The 19,530-nt window shown below is 46.3% G+C and overlaps 1 pseudogene and 2 gene segments (V, D, J or C); all 3 read right to left on the reverse strand.

The window, feature by feature from the left end:
- Positions 1-185: 185 nt before the first annotated feature.
- On the reverse strand, positions 186-1,945 carry LOC125117460 (uncharacterized; annotated as a pseudogene).
- Positions 1,946-4,744: 2,799 nt separating this feature from the next.
- Positions 4,745-6,212, reverse strand: LOC125117470 (T cell receptor beta variable 9-like). The segment is given in 2 exon segments: positions 4,745-5,977; positions 6,068-6,212. Coding segments are annotated over 2 exon segments (452 nt in total).
- Positions 6,213-8,944: 2,732 nt separating this feature from the next.
- On the reverse strand, positions 8,945-10,971 carry LOC125117466 (T cell receptor beta variable 5-5-like). The segment is given in 3 exon segments: positions 8,945-9,086; positions 10,173-10,650; positions 10,764-10,971. Coding segments are annotated over 2 exon segments (495 nt in total).
- Positions 10,972-19,530: the final 8,559 nt, after the last annotated feature.

The following is a 19,530-nucleotide window of genomic DNA, read 5'->3' on the forward strand; positions in this document are numbered from 1 at the left end:
TGCACCTGCAGCATGTGGAGAGTCCCGGGCTAGGGGTCAAATCAGAGCTACAGCTGCCATCCTGCACCACAGCCACATCCATAGCAACGTGAGATCCGAGCCGTGTCTGCCACCCACACCACAGCTCCAGGTAACACCGGATCCTCAACTCACTGAGCAAAGCCAGGGATCAAACCTGAATCCTCATGGATACTAGTTGAGATTGTTATTGCTCAGCCACATTGGGAACTTCCATCCTCGTGGCCTCTTTACAGAAGAAGACAAATGCCCTTTACGACCTTGGTGTGTAACATACAATAATAAATTTAACTGTCTTTTTGGAGGTCTAAGAGGCTGCGTTCTAATTTAGCTCTAATTTAGTTCTCCTCTTCACTGCTATCAGAGCATCTAGGTGCTCTAAAGCCTTATTATTAACTGGTTCAAGGTCTTACAAACATCCTCTCCTTCAGGCGCAGGAGGAAGCTGGGTCAGAGATGAATGAGTGGGTGGGAGCAAGGCTGTGGGGTCCTGGAAGAGGACATTCTGTAGATCTGTGTCTTGGCTGAACTGGATCCAGGGAGGTATCTGGAGATGAGATCGCATCCCTCCGTCTCCACCGGCCTGTTAACACTGACCAGGTGTCCTGGTGCCCATGCAACTCCAGCATCACAGACGCTCACGAAGGAGACAGACACAGGAGACAGAGCCCCACTTCTGCGTAGAGGGAGAATGAATCCACAGTCCCGAGGGGAAAGTTCAGAGTCAGGGCCCGAAGAATCTAGAAGTGAGACACCCCAACCGTGTTCACAATTCACTGGGAAGCAGGTGTACCCAGAAGTGCCCGGCCACCCAGTGGGACCTTGAACGGAAACACGAGTAGCAGCTAATCACTGTAAGGGGAAGGGTCCACGGCCAGGGCAGAGGACACAGTCCTTGGCGTCTGAGATGGGAAGGGATGTGACACAGGGGAGGGACGGCAGCGTGGCTGCAGTAGAGAGGGTGGGCGAGCTGGGCAGAGGAGGCCAGGGGAGGGGGGAGAGGAAAAACCTGCTTCATCCGGAAAGACTGGCAAGTCCAGGGACCAAGAGGAGGCTGGGCTAGGGGAGAACCTTCGGGAAAGACAGCAATGAGATGCTCAGGGAAAGGCGAGGGGGTCTAGATGTAACTACCTGACCAGTAACTCTCCCTCCTGGAGGCATCAGGCTCAGGCTGGTGGCCTGAAGTCAGAGCTGAGGAAGCATCTTCTTGGCTCGCAGGGCGGCTGCAGAGAAAAGGCAGCGAGCAGTGGTGGATACATGTCCTCGAGGCCCTGGAGTCAGATCCAGACCAGGCGAGATCTCACCCTGCAGGCACGTGGCCCCCGCAGCTGCAAGGCTCTGGCTGCCAGGAGCCTGCAAGGGCTCTGCTGAGTCCCGGGGGGCAGGGCCTCCCCCAGCCTTTTCGTGCAGAGAGGAGGTGGCCATGCATCGCCGTGAAATAACTGCTGGCACAGAACTACACAGATGTCTGGGCAGGGCTGGCTGACGGTAGCATGAGAGTGAAGTTCTCTGTGTTTGATCTTGAGACGCTGTAGCCATCGGGGACATCTCCTTTGTCAGTGATGCCACTGCCACCTGAGTAATGGATCAGCCTCAGCTCCTGTCCAGAGTCTTGTTGGTACCAGGACATGTGGTCATGTTTCAGATCTTGGGCACAGTTCAGTGTCATGCTCCGGCCTGTCCTCAGGACCTGGAGTCTGGGGGGCTGAGTGACACCAGCACTCATTGGACCTGTGGAGAAGATGAGGCTGACACTGCTGCCACAGTGGCAAGGCTTAGTGCTGGGACCCTGCAAGGTTCCCTGCCCAGGACTCACCTGCCTACAGGACACAAAAGGCCACCCAGCAGAGAAAACCAGAGATCATGGAGGGGGCAGGGCAGGTGGAGGGGGCTCCTGGGTCTGGGTACTGACCAGAGGGGAGAAGGGTCTGCGGGGAGTCATTCTGAGATGTCACTCTCCCTTCCTGGGCCCCAGAGCCAACCTGCCACTGGGACCACGCCCCTTTCCCCAGCCTCTCCAATCAAAAATGAATGTACAGTAGTTCCCTCATGGCTCAGGGGGTTAAGGATCCAGCATTGCTCCTGCAGTAGGTCCAGTCACTGCTGTGGTGTGGGTTCCATCCCTGGCCTAGGAACTTCTGCATGCTGCAGGCTCAGACCCCAATCCCCCCAAAATACATGGACAACTTGGAACAGGAAGAAGGCATTCGTCTGAGTGGACTTAAGTCTCACAAGTTGTTTTAACCATTTTGGAAAAACATTTTGCAACTTTATGTATATTTTATTCCAGAGAAAAGGCTTCATTAATATGTATGTTCATTTTATTGATTTGTGTATTTCTATAATTTGCATCTCAGGAAAAATCCTTAGGGCTTCCTGCTGCCCTGGATGACTTAAGCATCACAAGTGCTTCTTCAAGCCTGTGTTTCTACGTTGCATCATTAACTACAATCCTGGTAATATCCTTCCGCCTACAATGATTCTTCTGGAATCCCATTCCCCACCCTCAGGGCCAGGCTCAGCAACGTTTGCTCTCTTTCTAACCAATGCACTAACGGATGGAGCACCTGCCAAAAGCGGCGAGAGCTCCTTCATCTTCCCTGGACGCAGAGCTTCCTGTGTTCAGGGAAGGGGCAGAAGCACCAGAACCACCTCAGTGCTTTGTGGTGAAGATTGTTGCCTAGCACCAGGGATGACATGCTGGTACCTAGAAATATAGATGTGAGAGGGACTTCTGCAGAGGTGGCCGACTCCACGGTAAATAAAAAATGCTGGGCTTTTTTTGTTTGTTTTGTTTTGTCTTTTGTCTATTATTTATGGCCACATCCCAAATATATGGAGGTTCCCAGGTTAGGGGTCGAATCAGAGCTGTATCCGCTGGCCAATGACATGAATGCCAGATCCAAGCCATGTCTGCGACCTACACCACAGCTCATGGTAACGCCGGATCCTTAACTCACTGAGCAAGGCCCAGGATCAAACCTGTGTCCTCATGGGTACTAGTCAGAATTGTTTATGCTGAGCCACAATGGGAATTCCTTGAACACAGCTTGAACTGAGTGATCCATTTACATGCAGGGTCTTTCTTTCTTTTTTGCTTTTTAGGACCACATCCACGGCACATGGAGGCTCCCAGGCTAGGGATCGCATCAGAGCCATAGCTGCCAACCTACACAACAGCCACAGGCAGAGCCACACCAGACCCAAGGCATGTCTGCCACCGACACCACAGCTCACAGCAACACTTGGTCTTTAACCCACTGAGCGAGGACAGGTACCAAACCTGCGTCCTCATGGATAGGAGTCTGATTAATTTTCACTGATCCGCAGTGGGAACTCCACATGCAGATTTTTAAAGTAAATACATACTATAGTACCATGTGATCCAAGGTTGGTTGAATCTGCTGATCTGGAACCACAAGTTCAGAGGGTTGACTGTGAAGTTAAACATGATTTTTTTTTTTTTTTAATGAATAAAGGCATGGAAAATTCCCATTGTGGTTCAGTGGAAATAAACACAATTAGTATCCATGAAGATGCAGATTTGATCCCTGCCCTTGCTTGGTGGGTTAAGGATCTGGCCTTGCCATGAGCTGTGGTGTAAGCTGCAGGCAGATGTGGCTCGGATCTTGTGCTGCTCTGACTGTGGTGTAGGCTGGCAGCTGCAGCTCTGAGTCGACCCCTAGCCCAGGAACTTTCATATGCCCCATGTGTGGCCCTACAAAGAAAAAAAAAATAATAAAGACATGGTGTATTATTATTATCAATCAATATATTGTGACAAGATTGTATATTTCAGTAACAGAAAAATGACCTGTACCTCAATATGGACACCTAATGAGAGAAAACACTAAGTGAACATTCATACAAATGTCCATTTTACAATCATATAGAAATGGAGAGCTAAAATACTACCAATATTTGACATTTAAAAGTCATCATTAAAAAACTAGTTGCAGGAGTTCCCGTCGTGGCGCAGTGGTTAACGAATCCGACTAGGAACCATGAGGTTGCGGGTTCGGTCCCCGCCCTTGCTCAGTGGGTTAACGATCCGGCGTTGCCGTGAGCTGTGGTGTAGGTTGCAGACGCGGCTCGGATCCCGCGTTGCTGTGGCTCTGGCGTAGGCTGGTGGCTACAGCTCCGATTCAACCCCTAGCCTGGGAACCTCCATATGCCGCTGGAGCGGCCCAAGAAATAGCAACAACAGCAACAACAGACAAAAGACAAAAAAAAAAAACTAGTTTCAGATTACAGCATTATAATTCAACACATAAACATGAATTTTTGACTGCCGGGTTGGGGTGTGGCTCAGCATCCCTAAACTCCACATTGTTCAAGGGTCAGCTATAACTCATACATCAATAAAGTTGATTTAAAAATGCCTGTGGAGGAGTTCCTATTGTGGCACAGCCGAAATGAATCCAATTAGGAACCCTGAGGTCTCGGGTTCTATCCCTGGCTTAATTCAGTGGGTTAAGGATCCGGTGTTGCTGTGAGCTGTGGTGTAGGTCGCAGACATGGCTCAGATCCTGCATTGTTGTGGTTGTGGCATAGGCCAGGAGCTATAGCTCTAATTCCACCCCTAGCCTGGGAACCTCCATATGCAACAGGTACGGCCCTAAAAAGAAAAAAATAACAAAAAAAAACAAAACTAAAACCAAAAAAGCCTGTGGAGGGATGTATGTGATATACTTTTGTTAATTTCATGTAATTAATCATCAGGCATAAATATTTTCATTTCTATGACTTCTGCAGTCCTCAACTACAGGCAAAATGTGTCCATATCTACCTTTGCCCCTGGAAAATGGTGGATGAGGCTGTCGAGATTAGCAAAGGCAGTCAAGATATCCAGATTCCTATTATGTTCCAGGAGCTGCATGCTTCCTAAATCTTCATACAACTCTGGAAGATGGTGTGGATGCTAATTTAAGGTGTCTACTTGACTGGGCCACAAGTATCTTGTTAAACATTCTTCTGGGTATTTCTGTGTGGGTGTTTTTGGAAGAGATTAATGTGTATACAGGTAGACTTTAACATTAGGTTGGATTATCATTTTAATTAGTAAAGCAGATTGCCTTCTGCAATGTGGGTGGGCCTCATCTAGTCAGTTGAAGACACAATAAAACAAAAGGGCTGATCCTCCTCCAGGTAAGAGAGATGGCTTTTAAGTTGAACCATCAGCTCTTCTGCCTTCAAACAAAACATTGGCTCTCCCTGAGTCTCTGTACCAGTCCAGCTTGCAGATTTTGGACTTAGTTTAACAGCTCTGTGAGCCAATTCTTTAAATCACATATATGGTCAATCTATGGGAGCGATGGGCAGGGAGTTCTATGGGAGCAGGGACCATAGGTGCTAAAGAACAGACCTGAGTCTGATTCCTTGCTCTGACAGTTGTAAAATATGAGATCTGGGCAAGTCACTTCCCCTCAAATATATAAACAGGTACAATAATACTTATCTTGTGCCATCTTTGCAAGCATTAAAACCTATCATAAAGAAAATAGATAAATAATAAAACCTATCATAAAGAAAGAATGTCTGGGAAAGGCTGTCCGCATTACCAAGGCCTAAGCCTGGCTGCCTGGCAGCTGACACCCTGGCAGCCACTTCCTGAGCTGAGGCACGACTGTTTTTGTACTGGAGGCTGCTGATCGTGCAGGGCTGTGTCTTCGCTGCTGGCACAGAGGTACAGGGCTGAGTCCTTCAGCTCCAAGGAGAGCAATTTCAGCTCAGAGTGGTTGTCCCTGAACTGTTGACCTGAGAATCGATCTGAGATGTTTCCTTTTTCTCGCTCTTCCATATTGTAATACTGAAGGAGGAACTGGGGGCCCTGGCCCAGGGCCTGTTGATACCAGAACACAAAGAGGTGTCCAGACACAGGGAACATCTCAGTGTCATCTGCTGTTTTCTTGACTTGATCAGGTATTTTGGGGTCTGTATGACTCCAGAGTCCACCAGGCCTGTTGGGGAGAAGACAGAAAGAAGCTGAGGGTAGATTTCAGGGATGGCAAAGGCATATCTGGTGCTTTCACATGGCGCCCAGCACTCACCTGCTCGCAGAAGACAGAGAGCCACACAGCAAAGGAGCCTGGAGCCCATGGCAGCCTCAGGAACCAGACAACTCCTAGCCTGGGGCAGGTCTCCCCTGGGTGGGTGGCCTAAAGTTCTCAATTTCCTCTTCCCCTGATAGGAACATTTGTCTATGATGTTGCTGCTATGCCATCACTTCCCCTGCAGGCTGTCCCCCGCCCCTCCCCACCCAGCCTGCTGCACCCCTGCCTGGCAATGGCCACCCAGCAAGGGTGGGTGTGAGGTGAGTGCCATCTTCATGGCCCCATATGCCCACAGCATACTCTGCTCTCCTCTGCCTGCCCCTGCCTGATACTAATTACCCAGCCCACCCACCCCAACCCCTTCACCCACCACTTCCCGTGGTGCAGGCTCAGGGAGAATACCTCACTAGTGCACAGTGAGGCTCAAGGCACATCTCCACTTCCCTGGGCAGTGAGGAGTCCTGGCTAGCTCCACATGTCCCAGAACCCACTCATGGAACTCAAACCTGCCCCCTGATGCAGACGTGTAGCCAAGTTTCCCTTGAGCTGCCTCTGCTGGGTCACTGTCTCAGCCACTCCCAGGGCACTTGGAGTATTGTGGGCCCACAGTGCCTCCCATTGGCCAACAGTGCACAGTCTCATGGATTTGTAGCTTCGGTCTAAATCAAAAATAGAAATACTCTTCTTGTTCTGTGAAGAATATCCTTGGTAGTTTGAGAGGGATTACACAATCTGTAGATTGCCTTGGGTAGTATAATCATTTTGATAATATTGATTCTTACAATCCAAGAGCATGGTATATCTTTCCATCTGTGTCACCTTTGATTTGTTTCATCGGTGTCTTACAGTTTTTACAGGATAGGTCTTTTGTCTCTTTAGGTAGGTTTATTCCTAGGTATTTTATTCTCTTTGACCTAATGGTAAATGGGATGGTTTCTCTGATTTCTCTCTCTGAACTTTCGTTGTTAGCATATAGAAATGCAATTCATTTCTGTGTATTAACTGTGCATCCTGGAAATTTGCCAAATTCACTGATGAACTCTAACCATTTTCTGGTAGCATCTTTGGGGTCTTTCCAATTATGGTATCATGTCATCTTGCAAATAGTAATTGTTGTATTCCTTTTCCAATTTGGATTCCTTTTATTTCTTTTTTTTTTCTTTTGTCTTTTTAGGGCTGCACCCATGGCATCAGTTTTTCACCATTGAGAATGATGTTGGTTGTGGGTTTGTCATATATGGCTTCTATTATGCTGGGTTAAGTTCCCTCTATGCCCACTTTGTGGAACATTAACAAGTCAACCAATCACAAATGTTAGGGAGAGTGTGGAAAAAAAGGCAACCCTCCTTCACTGTTGGTGGGAATGTAAATTGGTACAACCACTATGGAGAACAGTATGGAGGTACCTCAAAAAACTAAATCTACAACTATCATATGATACAGAAATCCCACTCCTGGGTTTATATTCAGACAACACATTCATTCAAAAAGATAAATGCACCCTTATGTTCACTGTAGCACTATTCACAATACCAAGATATGGAAACAACCTGAATGTCCAGGACAGATAAATGGATTAAGAAAACATGGTGCAGCAGAAACGAATCCAACTAGGAGCCATGAGGTTGCAGGTTCGATCCCTGGCCTCGCTCAGTGGGTTAAGGATCCAGAATTGCCATGAGCTGTGGTGTGACTCACAGATGCAGCTTGGATCCTGAGTTGCTTTGGCTGTAGTGTAGCTGGCGGCTGCAGCTCCGATTTGACTCCTAGCCTGGGAACTTCCATATGCCACAGGTGCAGCTGCAAAAAATACAAAAAAAAAAAAAAAAAGAAAAAGAAATGAAATGAATAAATTAAAAAATAAAATAAAACATTAAAAAAATAATAAAAAAGAAATTCTCCACCATCCCCACCTGCAATCCGCAGTGTGACGGTATCTGGACTGAGGGCCTTTAGGGAGGTAGTTTAGGGTAAATTACATGAGAAGGATGGCACTCTAAATATGTGTCCTTATAAGAGGAGACTCCAGGGAGCTCTTTCTTGGTGAAGCACAAAGAATCTGTGTGAGGACACAGGGAGAAGGCAGCTGTCTACAAACCAAAAAGAGGGTTCTCACCAGAAACAAACCCTGGCACCTTGATCTTGGACTTGAGGCCTCCAGAACCGTGAGAAAATGAATGTCTGTTGTTTAAGCCAGGGCAATCTGTGGTGTTTGTTATGGCCACCTGAGCACACGAATCAGGAGCGTAGCCATGGAATGTCTGATAAGAAGCAGAGAGGAAGGTAAGTCTGAGCCAGTCCTTGAAAGATAAGTCATATTTGGGAAAGAGGGAGGGTCCTCTGGGCCATGGGAATGGCAAGAGCAGATGTAGAGGATTTGTTTTTCTTTCTTTTTTTCTTTCCTTCTTTTTTTTTTTTGTCTTTTCTAGGGCCGCACCTATGGCATATGGAGGTTCCCAGGCTTGGGGTCCAACCCAAGCTATAGCCACTGGCCTGTGCCACAGCCACAGCCACGCCAGATCCAAGCTGCATCTACAACCTACACCACAGCTCACATCAATGCCGGATCCTTAACCCACTTAGCAAGGCCAGGGATTGAACCCACAACCTCATGGTTCCTAGTCGGATTCGTTTCCGCTGTGCCATGACGGGAACTCCAGATGCAGAGAATTTAAAAGACATCCGTGTTTTAAGGAATTTTGCGAGATGTTTGATCAAAGAGTAAGATGCATCCTAAGGTGGCCAAGAGGTGATGCCCTGAAGGTACCGGAATCTGGAGGGTGAGGTGTTACTAAGCGAGAAGGAAACAGAATTGCCTGTTTGTAATCAGGGGAGGCCTGCCCTCCCCTGTGTGTGGGAGGTACTTGCCTGTGCCTGTGGGGGCAGGACCGAGGTAAGAGGTCAGGAAGCAAAGTCAGAAATCAACTCCAGGCTTCTCACACCATCATCACAGCATTTGTGCAGTGATCGCACCTGGGACTGGCCTCCAGGTGATGCCAGTTGTTATAAGGCCTCGCTGATTGAAGACCGGGAGGGAGGAGGAAAGAGATCATGTTAAAAATAACAGGTTTTGGGGAGTTCCAGTCTTGGTGCAATGGAATCGAATCTGACTAGTATCCATGAAGATGTGGGTTCAATTCCTGGCCTCACTTAGTGGCTCAGGGATCTGGCATTGCCATAAACTGTGCTGTAGGTCGCAGCCGCAGCTTGGATCCCACATGCCTGTAGCATAGGCCGGAAACTGTAGCTCCAATTTGACCCCTAGCCTGGGAACCTGCATACGCTGCAGGTGCGGCCCTAAAAACCAAAAACCAAACAAACAGAAAAAGCCACCCAAGTTTTTAGAGTTCCCATTGTAGCTCAGTGGGTTAAGAACCAGAATATTATCCCTGAGGATGTGGGTTTGATCCCTGGCCTCTCTCAGTGGGTTAAGGCCTCTCTCACAATGTTAGCTGTGAGCTGTGGTGTAGGCCGGCAGCTGCAGCTCCAATTTGACCCCTAGCCTGGAAACTTCCATATGCCACAAGTACAGCCTTAAAAAGCAAAATCAAAAAAATAATAACAGGGGTTTTTTTTGTTTTTGTTTTTTGTATTTTCTAGGGCTACACCCACGGCACATGGAGGTTCCCAGGCTAAGGGTCCAATTGGAGCTATAGCCGCCAGCCTACCACAGAGCCACAGCAACACTGGATCCAAGCCACATCTGCAACCAACACCACAGCTCATGGCAACACCTGATCCTTAACCAATGAGCAAGCCCAGGGATCGAATCCACAACCTCATGGTTCCTAGTTGGATTCGTTAACCACTGCGCCACGACAGGGACTCCAGGCCTTTGGTTTCTTTACCAATCTTATAACTCTAGCTTTGTTCTCAACCTCCTGTAATCATATTTTTTTTTGTCCTAGACTTAACCCAAATCTCAATGCCTTCTCCCTAAATTATATAAAGCAACCCCCGTGATTATCTTTTAGAATTACCTTTATCAAGTAACTTGATCCCCAAATGAACCCTCCCCCCAAAAGAGGCCACCACCTACTAAATGACAAACTCCTCCTCCCCCTCTAGCACTGCCAGGAATGAAGGTCATTCAGGATCGAACCTGTTCCCCTGAACAGATGTCCTTGTCCTCTGTTATCCCTGCCTGAATGGCATTGGAGCCCTAGGGCCCAGCGGTCTTTCCCACTGAAGTTTCTGGGCTCTCACGGATCTGTCAGCTCTGAAGTTGCTCCTCACTGGGGCACGGAGGTTTGTGTACAGAAGGCTGGTGACCCAGCAGGGCTGTGCCAGGCTGCTGGCACAGAGGTACAGGGCGGAGTCCCTCAGCTCCAAGAAGTTCACGGTCAGCTCAGAGAGAGAGTTACTGGGCTGTTGTACTGAGAATCGATCCGAGACGTTTCCTTCGGCGCTTTGCTTTTGGTCATAAAACTCAAAGAGGAACTGGGGGCCCTGATTCAGGGCCTGTTGGTACCAATACACACTGCGGTGCCCAGAGACAGGGGAACATCTCAGTGTCATTTGCTGTCCTCTTGCTTTAATCAGATGTCTCGGTGTTTGGGTGACTCGAGAATCCGCTCGGCCTGTGAGGGCAGGAGACAGGGGCTGGAAAAAGAAGGCAGGAAAAGAGCCCAAACGTGCTTTGGATTTGGGCACTATCGGACTTAGAGATGCCTTGCCAGTACCAAGGACTTACCTGCTCCCAGGAGACAAAGGGCCACATAGCAGAAGAGGATGGAGCGCATGGCAGGGAAGGGCAGAACTGGGCATGCGTCTCCTTGCTCCGCGCTCGGGTTCTCTGAGAGCTGACGTTCTGGGCGTCCGTTCTCTGGTTGGAGGTTAGGCAGTGACGTCACTGCTCTGATGCCAACATTGCCTCTGCCGGTTCCCAGGAGCCTCGTCTCTCTCTGCAGGTCAGTTGATCCAGGGCGACTGCTTTGTGGGGCTGGACTGGGGTGGTCTAGACTAGGCTGGGTTTAGGCCCCATGCCCATCCCATCAGCTCCTTTGCTTCTCCTTTGAAGGAGGTGTTTCTCTACTTGTCCGCTCCCATCCCCACACCCTCACTTCCCCTTGCAACCTCGCAGACTCCCTAATCACTGCGGGGTTGAAGCTCATGGCCCCCAGCTGGGACAGCACACCTGCAAATTAGTGTCTATGCTATTAAGGCTTCTAGAGGATAAAACAAAACAACGCTTTATTAACCCTCCTGGCCCCAGGCAACCAACTCTGCTTGTTGGGCCTCAGAAACTTTTGGCGTTCAGCAGTTCCACAGCGCCTCCGTGTGGTCTGTGTTGGGTAACCAAGACGTTTGTCTTTGCACTAGTGTTAGGAGTCTTGAGACGGGTTTTAAATTAGAAACTATTCACTCTGTGCCTATGGCACTGTGTTTTTGGATGTTTGTGTTGTTTTTTGTTTTGCTGCTTTTCTTCTAGAGGGACACACACACACACACACACACACTCCTCGGCTCTAATTTGGATTTTGTGTTTTAAGAGGAAAAAAAGTGATCCTGGAGGAGATGTTTTGATTTTGAGAAAATTTCAATGAAGGAGACCTGGCCTAGGTTAGGTGGAGTTGCTTTAAAAAAAAAAAAAATGACAGTGATGGAAAACACAGAGACAGCGTGTTTTTCCTCCTGCAGATGAAATCCCAAGGACTTTTGAATTTAGTAATTAACTGAGGCTGTTTTTTCTTTGATGATTCCAGACAGCTTGCTGGAGGCAGACCACTCAGATGGGCCCTTTGAAAGGTTCCCACTAATCAGCTTGCCCAAGAATAAAAATAAGACTCTCTTTCCACATTGCTAGAAAATTTCTTTCTCTTCCGTCTCTTTTAGAAATCCTCTTTTTCCTGTGTTCATCGAGAATACTAGAGCTTATACATTCCAAAAGCTATGGAAAGGCAAAACCCTTCCAGAGATTTCTGACCATGTCCATGGTCATTTGTATTCTCCTGGTCTTCTCCAACCTTGTTACGTTATCTGGCCATAAAGCTAAGAGCTTCCTTGATTTCCTCAAAAATTATACACATCAAGGTCTGGTGGGTTCAGTAGAGTCTATTGTGTATTTGAGGAGCGTTGTAAGGGAAAGTCAAAACAGATTTTCCCCCGTTTTCCTCTCATCCTTACCCATTATACCCCTTCCAATGCTTCCCAGAATCTCAAATTATTTTGCCTGTTTTTTGTTGTTGTTGTTGTTGTTGCTTTGTTTTTTGTTTTTTTGTCTTTTCTAGAGCTGCACCCTTGGCATGTGGAGGTTCCCAGGCTAGGGGTCTAATCAGAGCTATGGTCGCCAGTCTCCATCAGAGCCACAGCAACACGGAATCTGAGCTGCATCTTTGACCTACACCACAGCTCACGGCAATGCTGGATCCTTAACCCACTGAGCGAGGCCAGGGATGAAACCCACAACCTCATGGTTCCTAGTCAAATTCATTAACCACTGAGCCATGGTGGGAACTCCTATTCTACCTGTATTATATAGAACAATACCCTTGGAGTTTACCTTCCATATCTAGCTCTTATATTTAAATATTCACGTCAACAATATTTTCCTTCGTAAGAAATAGGATGCAAGATATTGAGACATTAATATTTAATTTTTCTGCATTCAGATTTAATGGTTAACCTGTTCTTCTTGAGTGGAACTCATCTTTGCTCAAAGATTTTGTTTCTAAATTTTAATTTAAGCTGTTTTTTCATTTTATTGTTGCGATAAAAAATATATATCATAAAACTTACCTTTTCAAGTCTACAGATTAATGGCATCCACACTGTGCTACCGTCACCAGTATCCATCTCCAGAACATTTTCGTCTTCCCACGATGAAACTCTATATCTGTTAAATAATTCCTCATTCCCTCCCTCACCCCAGACCTTGAAAACCACTGTTTGGTTTTCTGTCTGTCTGAATTCTAGGTAATTACTCTAGATACCTCATATAAATGGATGCAGATCACGCCATTTGTCCTTTTGCCCCTGGATTATTTAACTTCACGTAATGTCTTCAAGGTTCATCCATGTGGTAGCATGTATCAGAATGCCATTGCTTTGTGACACTGAACAGTATTCCATTTTATGTACATATCACATTTTCTTTATCTGTTTATTGGACAGGTTGTTTTCACCTTTTTGCCGTTGTAAATCATGCTTCTGTGAACATTGGTGTGCTAATGTTTGTTTGAATCCCTTTACTTCTTTTGGGTATATATCAAGAGACTTGCTGGATCATACGATATTACCATGTTAAATTTTTTGAGGAACTGCTGTACTGTTAAAACCAGAGGTCTGCACTATTCTGTATTCCCAGAACAACGCAAAAGAGTTCCAGTCCCTCCACAACCTCATTATTTTCTTTTTCCTTTTCTCCTTCACTCTCAGTCTCAATGTTTTCCTTGAATAGATGGCTGGTGTTGACTAGGAAGGGCTTTTGTGCCTCCTTCAGGTTAGTGCAGGGGCCTCATGAGGAAGGACCACCTTGTTCTTTCTGAGCTGAGTGGTTGTGACTGTGCAATTTAGTGGGATCCCAGCTGGCACCAAAGTAGGGGTGCCTGGCTGCAGTGGTTGACCCCACTGTTAGGGAGAATGTCTCTCTAGCTTTTTGAAACCTGTACCCTTCCAACACATCTCCCCTGACCATAAGTTTGGCTCTTTTTGACTGATGGATCAGTCTTAGTCCCGGTGCTGGGTCATGCCAATACCAGCACAACACAAGACGGTTCGTTTTCTAAGAAGATTCGATGATCAGTTTCTCTTCCATCTCTGTGATGAGGATCTTGGTATCCATTTGAGCATCCCTGGGTTTCCTTAGGGAAGGTCATGTAAGCGAAGATGAAGATGAGGAGGCAGATGCTGAGGATCTGGAATTGGAAAGTTCACATCAGGAGTTTCCCTTCTGTGTCTTAGATGCACCTGCTCCCAAGAGACAAAAGGCCACATACCAGAGAAGCCTAGTGCCCACAGTAGGTCAGAAAGTCAGGGGGCACCCCCAGCCCAGTGTTCTGATATTCATAGATAAGAGCTCTTCACTAGCCAATAACCAGGTCCTCCTGGCATGTCAGGGCTCTTACAGATTCTCCAAGCCCAGAATGCCCTCTTATTTGGCTCAAAGTAAGTCATTCTCTCTTTTTTCTAAGATAGGACCATGCTCAGTGGAACTGAGTTTGGGGACTAGGTCCCTGCCCTAGTTTTTCTGATTGTTCTTTGAGGCGTACACACATGTATACTCTTCTGTATACACTTGCCCCTGAATATGCAGTATGCTCCTTCAAACTCCCTCCCTGTAGACTCTTCTCCCCAGTATTTTTTTTTTTTTTTCAATGGCTGCACCTTTAGCATATGGAAGTTCCTGGGCTAGGAATTGAATCCAAGCCACAGCTGCCGTAATGCTGGATCCTTTAACCCACTGTGTCAGGCTGGGGATTGAACCCACGCCTCTGCAGTGACCCTAGCCACTGCAATTGGATTCTGCACCACAGTGGGAATACTCTTCACAGTTCTGAAGGACTTCCCACTTTCTACAGAGAGCTAGACTAGTATATTCTTGCAGTCCCTCAAAGATTGGTAACCAACCTGCTTGACATAATTACAAAACTTTGTAAACCCCTCTCCCAATTTCCTGCAGCTCTTTCTGCCCCTCCCCACAGCATCATGTGGCTCAGTGGAACAACACTGGCTTATCCTAATGCATAGGAAGTGTTTACACTGTCAACTGGAGCTGGCTTCACCATTTTGCATTGCCATTTGGGAAAACAGTATAGCCATTTTGTTTGTTTGTTTGTTTTCTGTCTTTTTGTTGTTGTTGTTGTTGTTGCTATTTCTTTGGGCCGCACCCGCGGCATATGGAGGTTCCCAGGCTAGGGGTCGAATTGGAGCTGTAGCCACCGGCCTACGCCAGAGCCACAGCAACGCGGGATCCGAGCCGCGTCTGCAACCTACACCACAGCTCACGGCAACGCCAGATCGTCCACCCACTGAGCAAGGGCAGGGATCGAACCCGCAACCTCATGGTTCCTAGTCGGGTTCGTTAACCACTGCGCCACGACGGGAACTCCCTTTTTTTTTTAATTTTATTTTTTATCCTTTCATTTTAGCTTTTCATATATATTTTTTATTACTCAATGAATTTATTACATTTGTAGTTGTACAATGAGCATCACAATCCAATTGTATAGGATTTCCATCCCACAACCCCAGTGCATCCCCCTACTCCCCAAACTGTCTCCTTTGGGAATCATAAGTTTTTCAAAGTCTGTGAGTCAGTATCTATTTTGCAGAGTTCATTCTGTCCTTTTTTCAGATTCCACATGTCAGTGAAAGCATTTGATGTTGGTGTCTCATTGTATGGCTAACTTCACTTAGCATGATAATTTCTAGGTCCACCCGTGTTGCTAAAAATGCCAGTATTTCGTTCCTTTTAATGGCTGAGTAATATTCCATTGTGTAGATGTACCACTTCTTGATCCACTCCTCAGTCGATGGACATTTAGGTTGTTTCCATGTCTTGGCTGTTGAAAATAGTGCTGCAATGAACATCGGAGTACATGTGTCTTTTCGAGTCATGGTTTTCTCTGGACAGATGCCCAGGAGTGGGATTGCTGGGTCAATGGTAGTTCTATGTTTAGTTTTCTGAGGAATCTCCATACTGTTTTCCAGAGTGGTTGCACCAATTTAAAATCCCACCAGCAGTGTCATAGGGTTCCTTTTTCTCCACACCCTCTCCAGCACTTATTGTTTGTAGACTTTTTGATGATGGCCAATTTGGCTGGTGTAAGGTGGTACTTCATTGTGGTTTTGATTTGCATTTTTCTAATAATGAGTGATGTTGAACATCTTTTCATGTGTTTCTTGACCATCTGTATGTCTTCTTTGGAGAACTGTCTGTTTAGAACTTCTGCCCATTTTTTGATGGGGTTGTTCATTTTTTTGGTATTGAGCTGCAGAAGTTGTTTATAAATTTTGGAGATTAATCCCTTGTCAGCTGATTCATTTGCAAAGATTTTCTCCCATTCTGTGGGTTGTCTTTTCGTTTTGTTTAGGGTTTCCTTTGCTGTGCAGAAACTTTTAAGTTTAATTAAGTCCCATTTGTTTATTTTTGTTTTTACTGTCATCATGACTCTAAGAAGTGGATCTGAGAAGATGTTGTGTCGTTTATGTCAGAGAGTGTCTGGCCTATGTTTTCCTCTAAGAGTTTTATAGTGTCTGGTCTTCTGTCTAGGTCTTTAATCCATTTTGAGTTTATTTTTGCGTATGGTGTTAGGGAATATTCTAATTTCATTCTTTTACATGTGGCTGTCCAGTTTTCCCAGCACCACTTACTGTATTCTTTTTTTTTTTTTTTTGTCTTTTTAGGGCCACAATCGTGGCATATGGAGGTTCCCAGGCTAGGGGTCAAATCAGAGCTGTTGCTGCCAACCTACACTACAGCCACGGCAATGCCAGACCTGAGCCATGTCTGCGACCTACACCACAGCTCACGGCAACGCTGGATCCTTAACCCACTGAGCAAGGCCAAGGATTGAACTCACAACCTCATGGTTCCTAGTCTAATTCATTTCCACTGTGCCATGATGGGAACTCCCAGTATAGCCATTTTTATAAAGTGAAATAAGTACCTACCACACAACTGAACAACCCCACTCTGGGATTTACCCAAGAGAAATTAAAGTCCACACAAGTTCATGTATCAGAACACTACTTATTGGAGTTCCCATCATGGCTCAGTGGTTAACGAATCCAACTAGGAACCATGAGGTTTCGGGTTGGATCCCTGGCCTTGCTCAGTAGGTTAAGGATCCGGCGTTGCCGTGAGCTATGGTGTAGGTTGCAGACGTGGCTCGGATCCCGCGTTGCTGTGGCTCTGGCATAGGCTGGTGGCTACAGCTCCAATTAGACCCCTAGTCTTGGAACCTCCATGTGCTGCAGAAGTGGCCCTAGAAATGGCAAAGAGACAAAACAAAAACAAAACAAAAACCCAAGAATACTGCTTATTGCAGCTTTCTTTACAATAGCCCAAATCTAGAAACAACCCAAGTGTTCACCAGCATGTAATTGAATATAGAAATCATGATAGAGTCACATAATAATAAAAAATACAATATAAAAGAACAAATTACTGTTACATAGAACAGTAAGGGTGAGAAACAAAAACACTATATTAAATCAAAGACACTAGTCAAAAAAAGTGTGAGATTTCATTCACATGAAATTTGAGAACCAGCAAATCTAGTCTATGATTAGACAGGACAGTGGTTCCAGTTTGGGGAGGGGGGTGGTTATTGTTTGGAAAGAGACAAAATATGCAAGGGATGGTGATGTGTTTGTATCTTTTTTTTTTTTCTTGCTTTTTAGGGTTGCACTGTGGCGTATGAAAGTTCACAGGCTAGGGGTCGAATCAGAGCTGCGTCTGCGGGCCTGCACCACAGACAGAGCAACGCAGGATCCAAGACGTGTCTGTGACCTACAACACAGCTCAAGGCAATGCCGGATCCTTAACCCACTGAGTGAGATCAAACCCGAAAATTTGTGGATCCTAGCTGGGTTTGTTAACCACTGAGCCACAACGGGAACCCCAGGACGTGTTTTTATCTTGCTTGGAGTGATGTTGAAGCTGACAGTATTAACAGCCTGAACCTAGCCAGAACATAGATTGGGACTCAAACCCAGCCTAAACCCAGGTTGGGACTCGAACCCATGTTTTCACTCACCTGATGTCTGGACTTACTGAGGTTCAGGTTCTTTATGCCTCTGTGCAGAAGGAATTCAGTGAGAGACAAAGTGACAGGAAGGAAACAAATTTATTAGGATGGGACCCTGGTAAGAGATGCAAGCAGGCAGGCAAGGTGGGCTACATTATCCAAGAGGAGTGAGGTTGGAAAAGCCCGCCTCTTCCTTTCCAGGAGTAGTAGCTCCTCCTTAGTATCAGGTAAGGTGTGTATTCAAATCCGAAGAAGGGTGGTCCTCAAACTCTTGCCCTTGGTCTGAATATGAATGCAGCCCTCACCCCATCCCCCACCCAATGACCTGAGGCAGTTCTCGAGGCTCCACTAAGGAAGCAAAGCTACGTAGTTCTGATGGCTTTTTTGGGCAATTTATTTACTTACAGAGATCTCCCAGTGTCCCCTAAGTTTCCCTCTTTAAATGTCGTCCTTTATCAGGACTTCTACAACTACCTGTGTCTACTCCATCCCTATCGATGTGACTTGAGTATTTCTATTTGACAAGATGCACATAATTAGCATTTCATATTATACATTTTGCCAGAATTTGGCCTCTGCTCACTGGTACGGAATAGAAACACGGAGATAAGAGTTTTGGGTGAAGGAGAAAAATACTTTGCTTGCTTTGCCAGGCAAAGGAGAGTCACAGCAGGCTAGTGCCTCAAAGACTCTGCCCCCCATAGGAGAGATTGGGAGGTGGTTTTATAGTTTGGGGAATGAAAAATATGGCCACAGATAAGGATCAGGGCAGAGGCAAGCTTGCATTAGTTTCAAAGCTGGTGGTCAGTGGTCTTTCCCTATTGAAGAAGGCTTCCTTAACATCTTTCATTTGTTGGGGTTTTAGTTCAACAGAAGAACTCAAAGATATTCTTATCTATGTTCCTTGAGGAGGAACCAGGACCTGCCCCAAGGCTGCACAGTTGTTTCTTGACTGCTCCTCCCTGGTCTCTGCATCTCCTTCCTTCCTTGATTAGCAAGAGTTTGAACCAGGCTTTGGAACTCAGGGAAGCTCATGGAGGCTGCATTTTATTCCCTAAAAACAAGAAATGGGAGACACAGAAAAGCTTGTGAGCCCAGGGACCCACAGGGCCCTGCTTGGCTTCAGTTTCACTGCATGTAATAAAAAATGTATCCCAATCGCTTCTCAGCCTTTTGGTTAAGATCAAATGTAAAAATGTATCCCACTCTCCAGAGTCAAACCATTACTATTTTTGTATCATCCTTTTAAACAATGTTCTTTCTAAAATTACTTATGGAACACACATATTATTCACAGAGCTCCCTACACCGTAGTTACAGGTGACCTGAACTAAAGAGACTGCCAGATATTTCTCCAGAGAAGATGGGCTTGCCAACAAAAGACTATCACTTGCTACTTAGCTCTGCAAGGATTAAGTCATTAGCCACTGCAACAGCTGACCTTCAACACACCCTGAAAGAGATTTAGGGCAGAGATTGGGAATGGGGCACTCCATGCTCTGGGAAAACTGGCAGAATATGCCTTCAGAGAGTTTGATATTTTCAGGAGAATAATTTTAAGAGCCTACATTCTTGCATCTTCCCATACTGAGAACAGCATGAAAGGCCTTAACTAAGATATCTGTTCCTGGTGACCAGCTGCAGCCTTCTAGTGAGGTGTCAACTTGGTTACCAGTATCCCCTTACCAAAATCACCTTCCTTCTTCCTTAATGATAGGGATGGAGTAGGAGAGTCACACAGGGAGTCGTAGGAGTCCCAGTAGGGGA

This window comes from Phacochoerus africanus, chromosome 16 (genome assembly GCF_016906955.1).
Source record: "Phacochoerus africanus isolate WHEZ1 chromosome 16, ROS_Pafr_v1, whole genome shotgun sequence".
Lineage (NCBI taxonomy): Eukaryota > Metazoa > Chordata > Mammalia > Artiodactyla > Suidae > Phacochoerus > Phacochoerus africanus.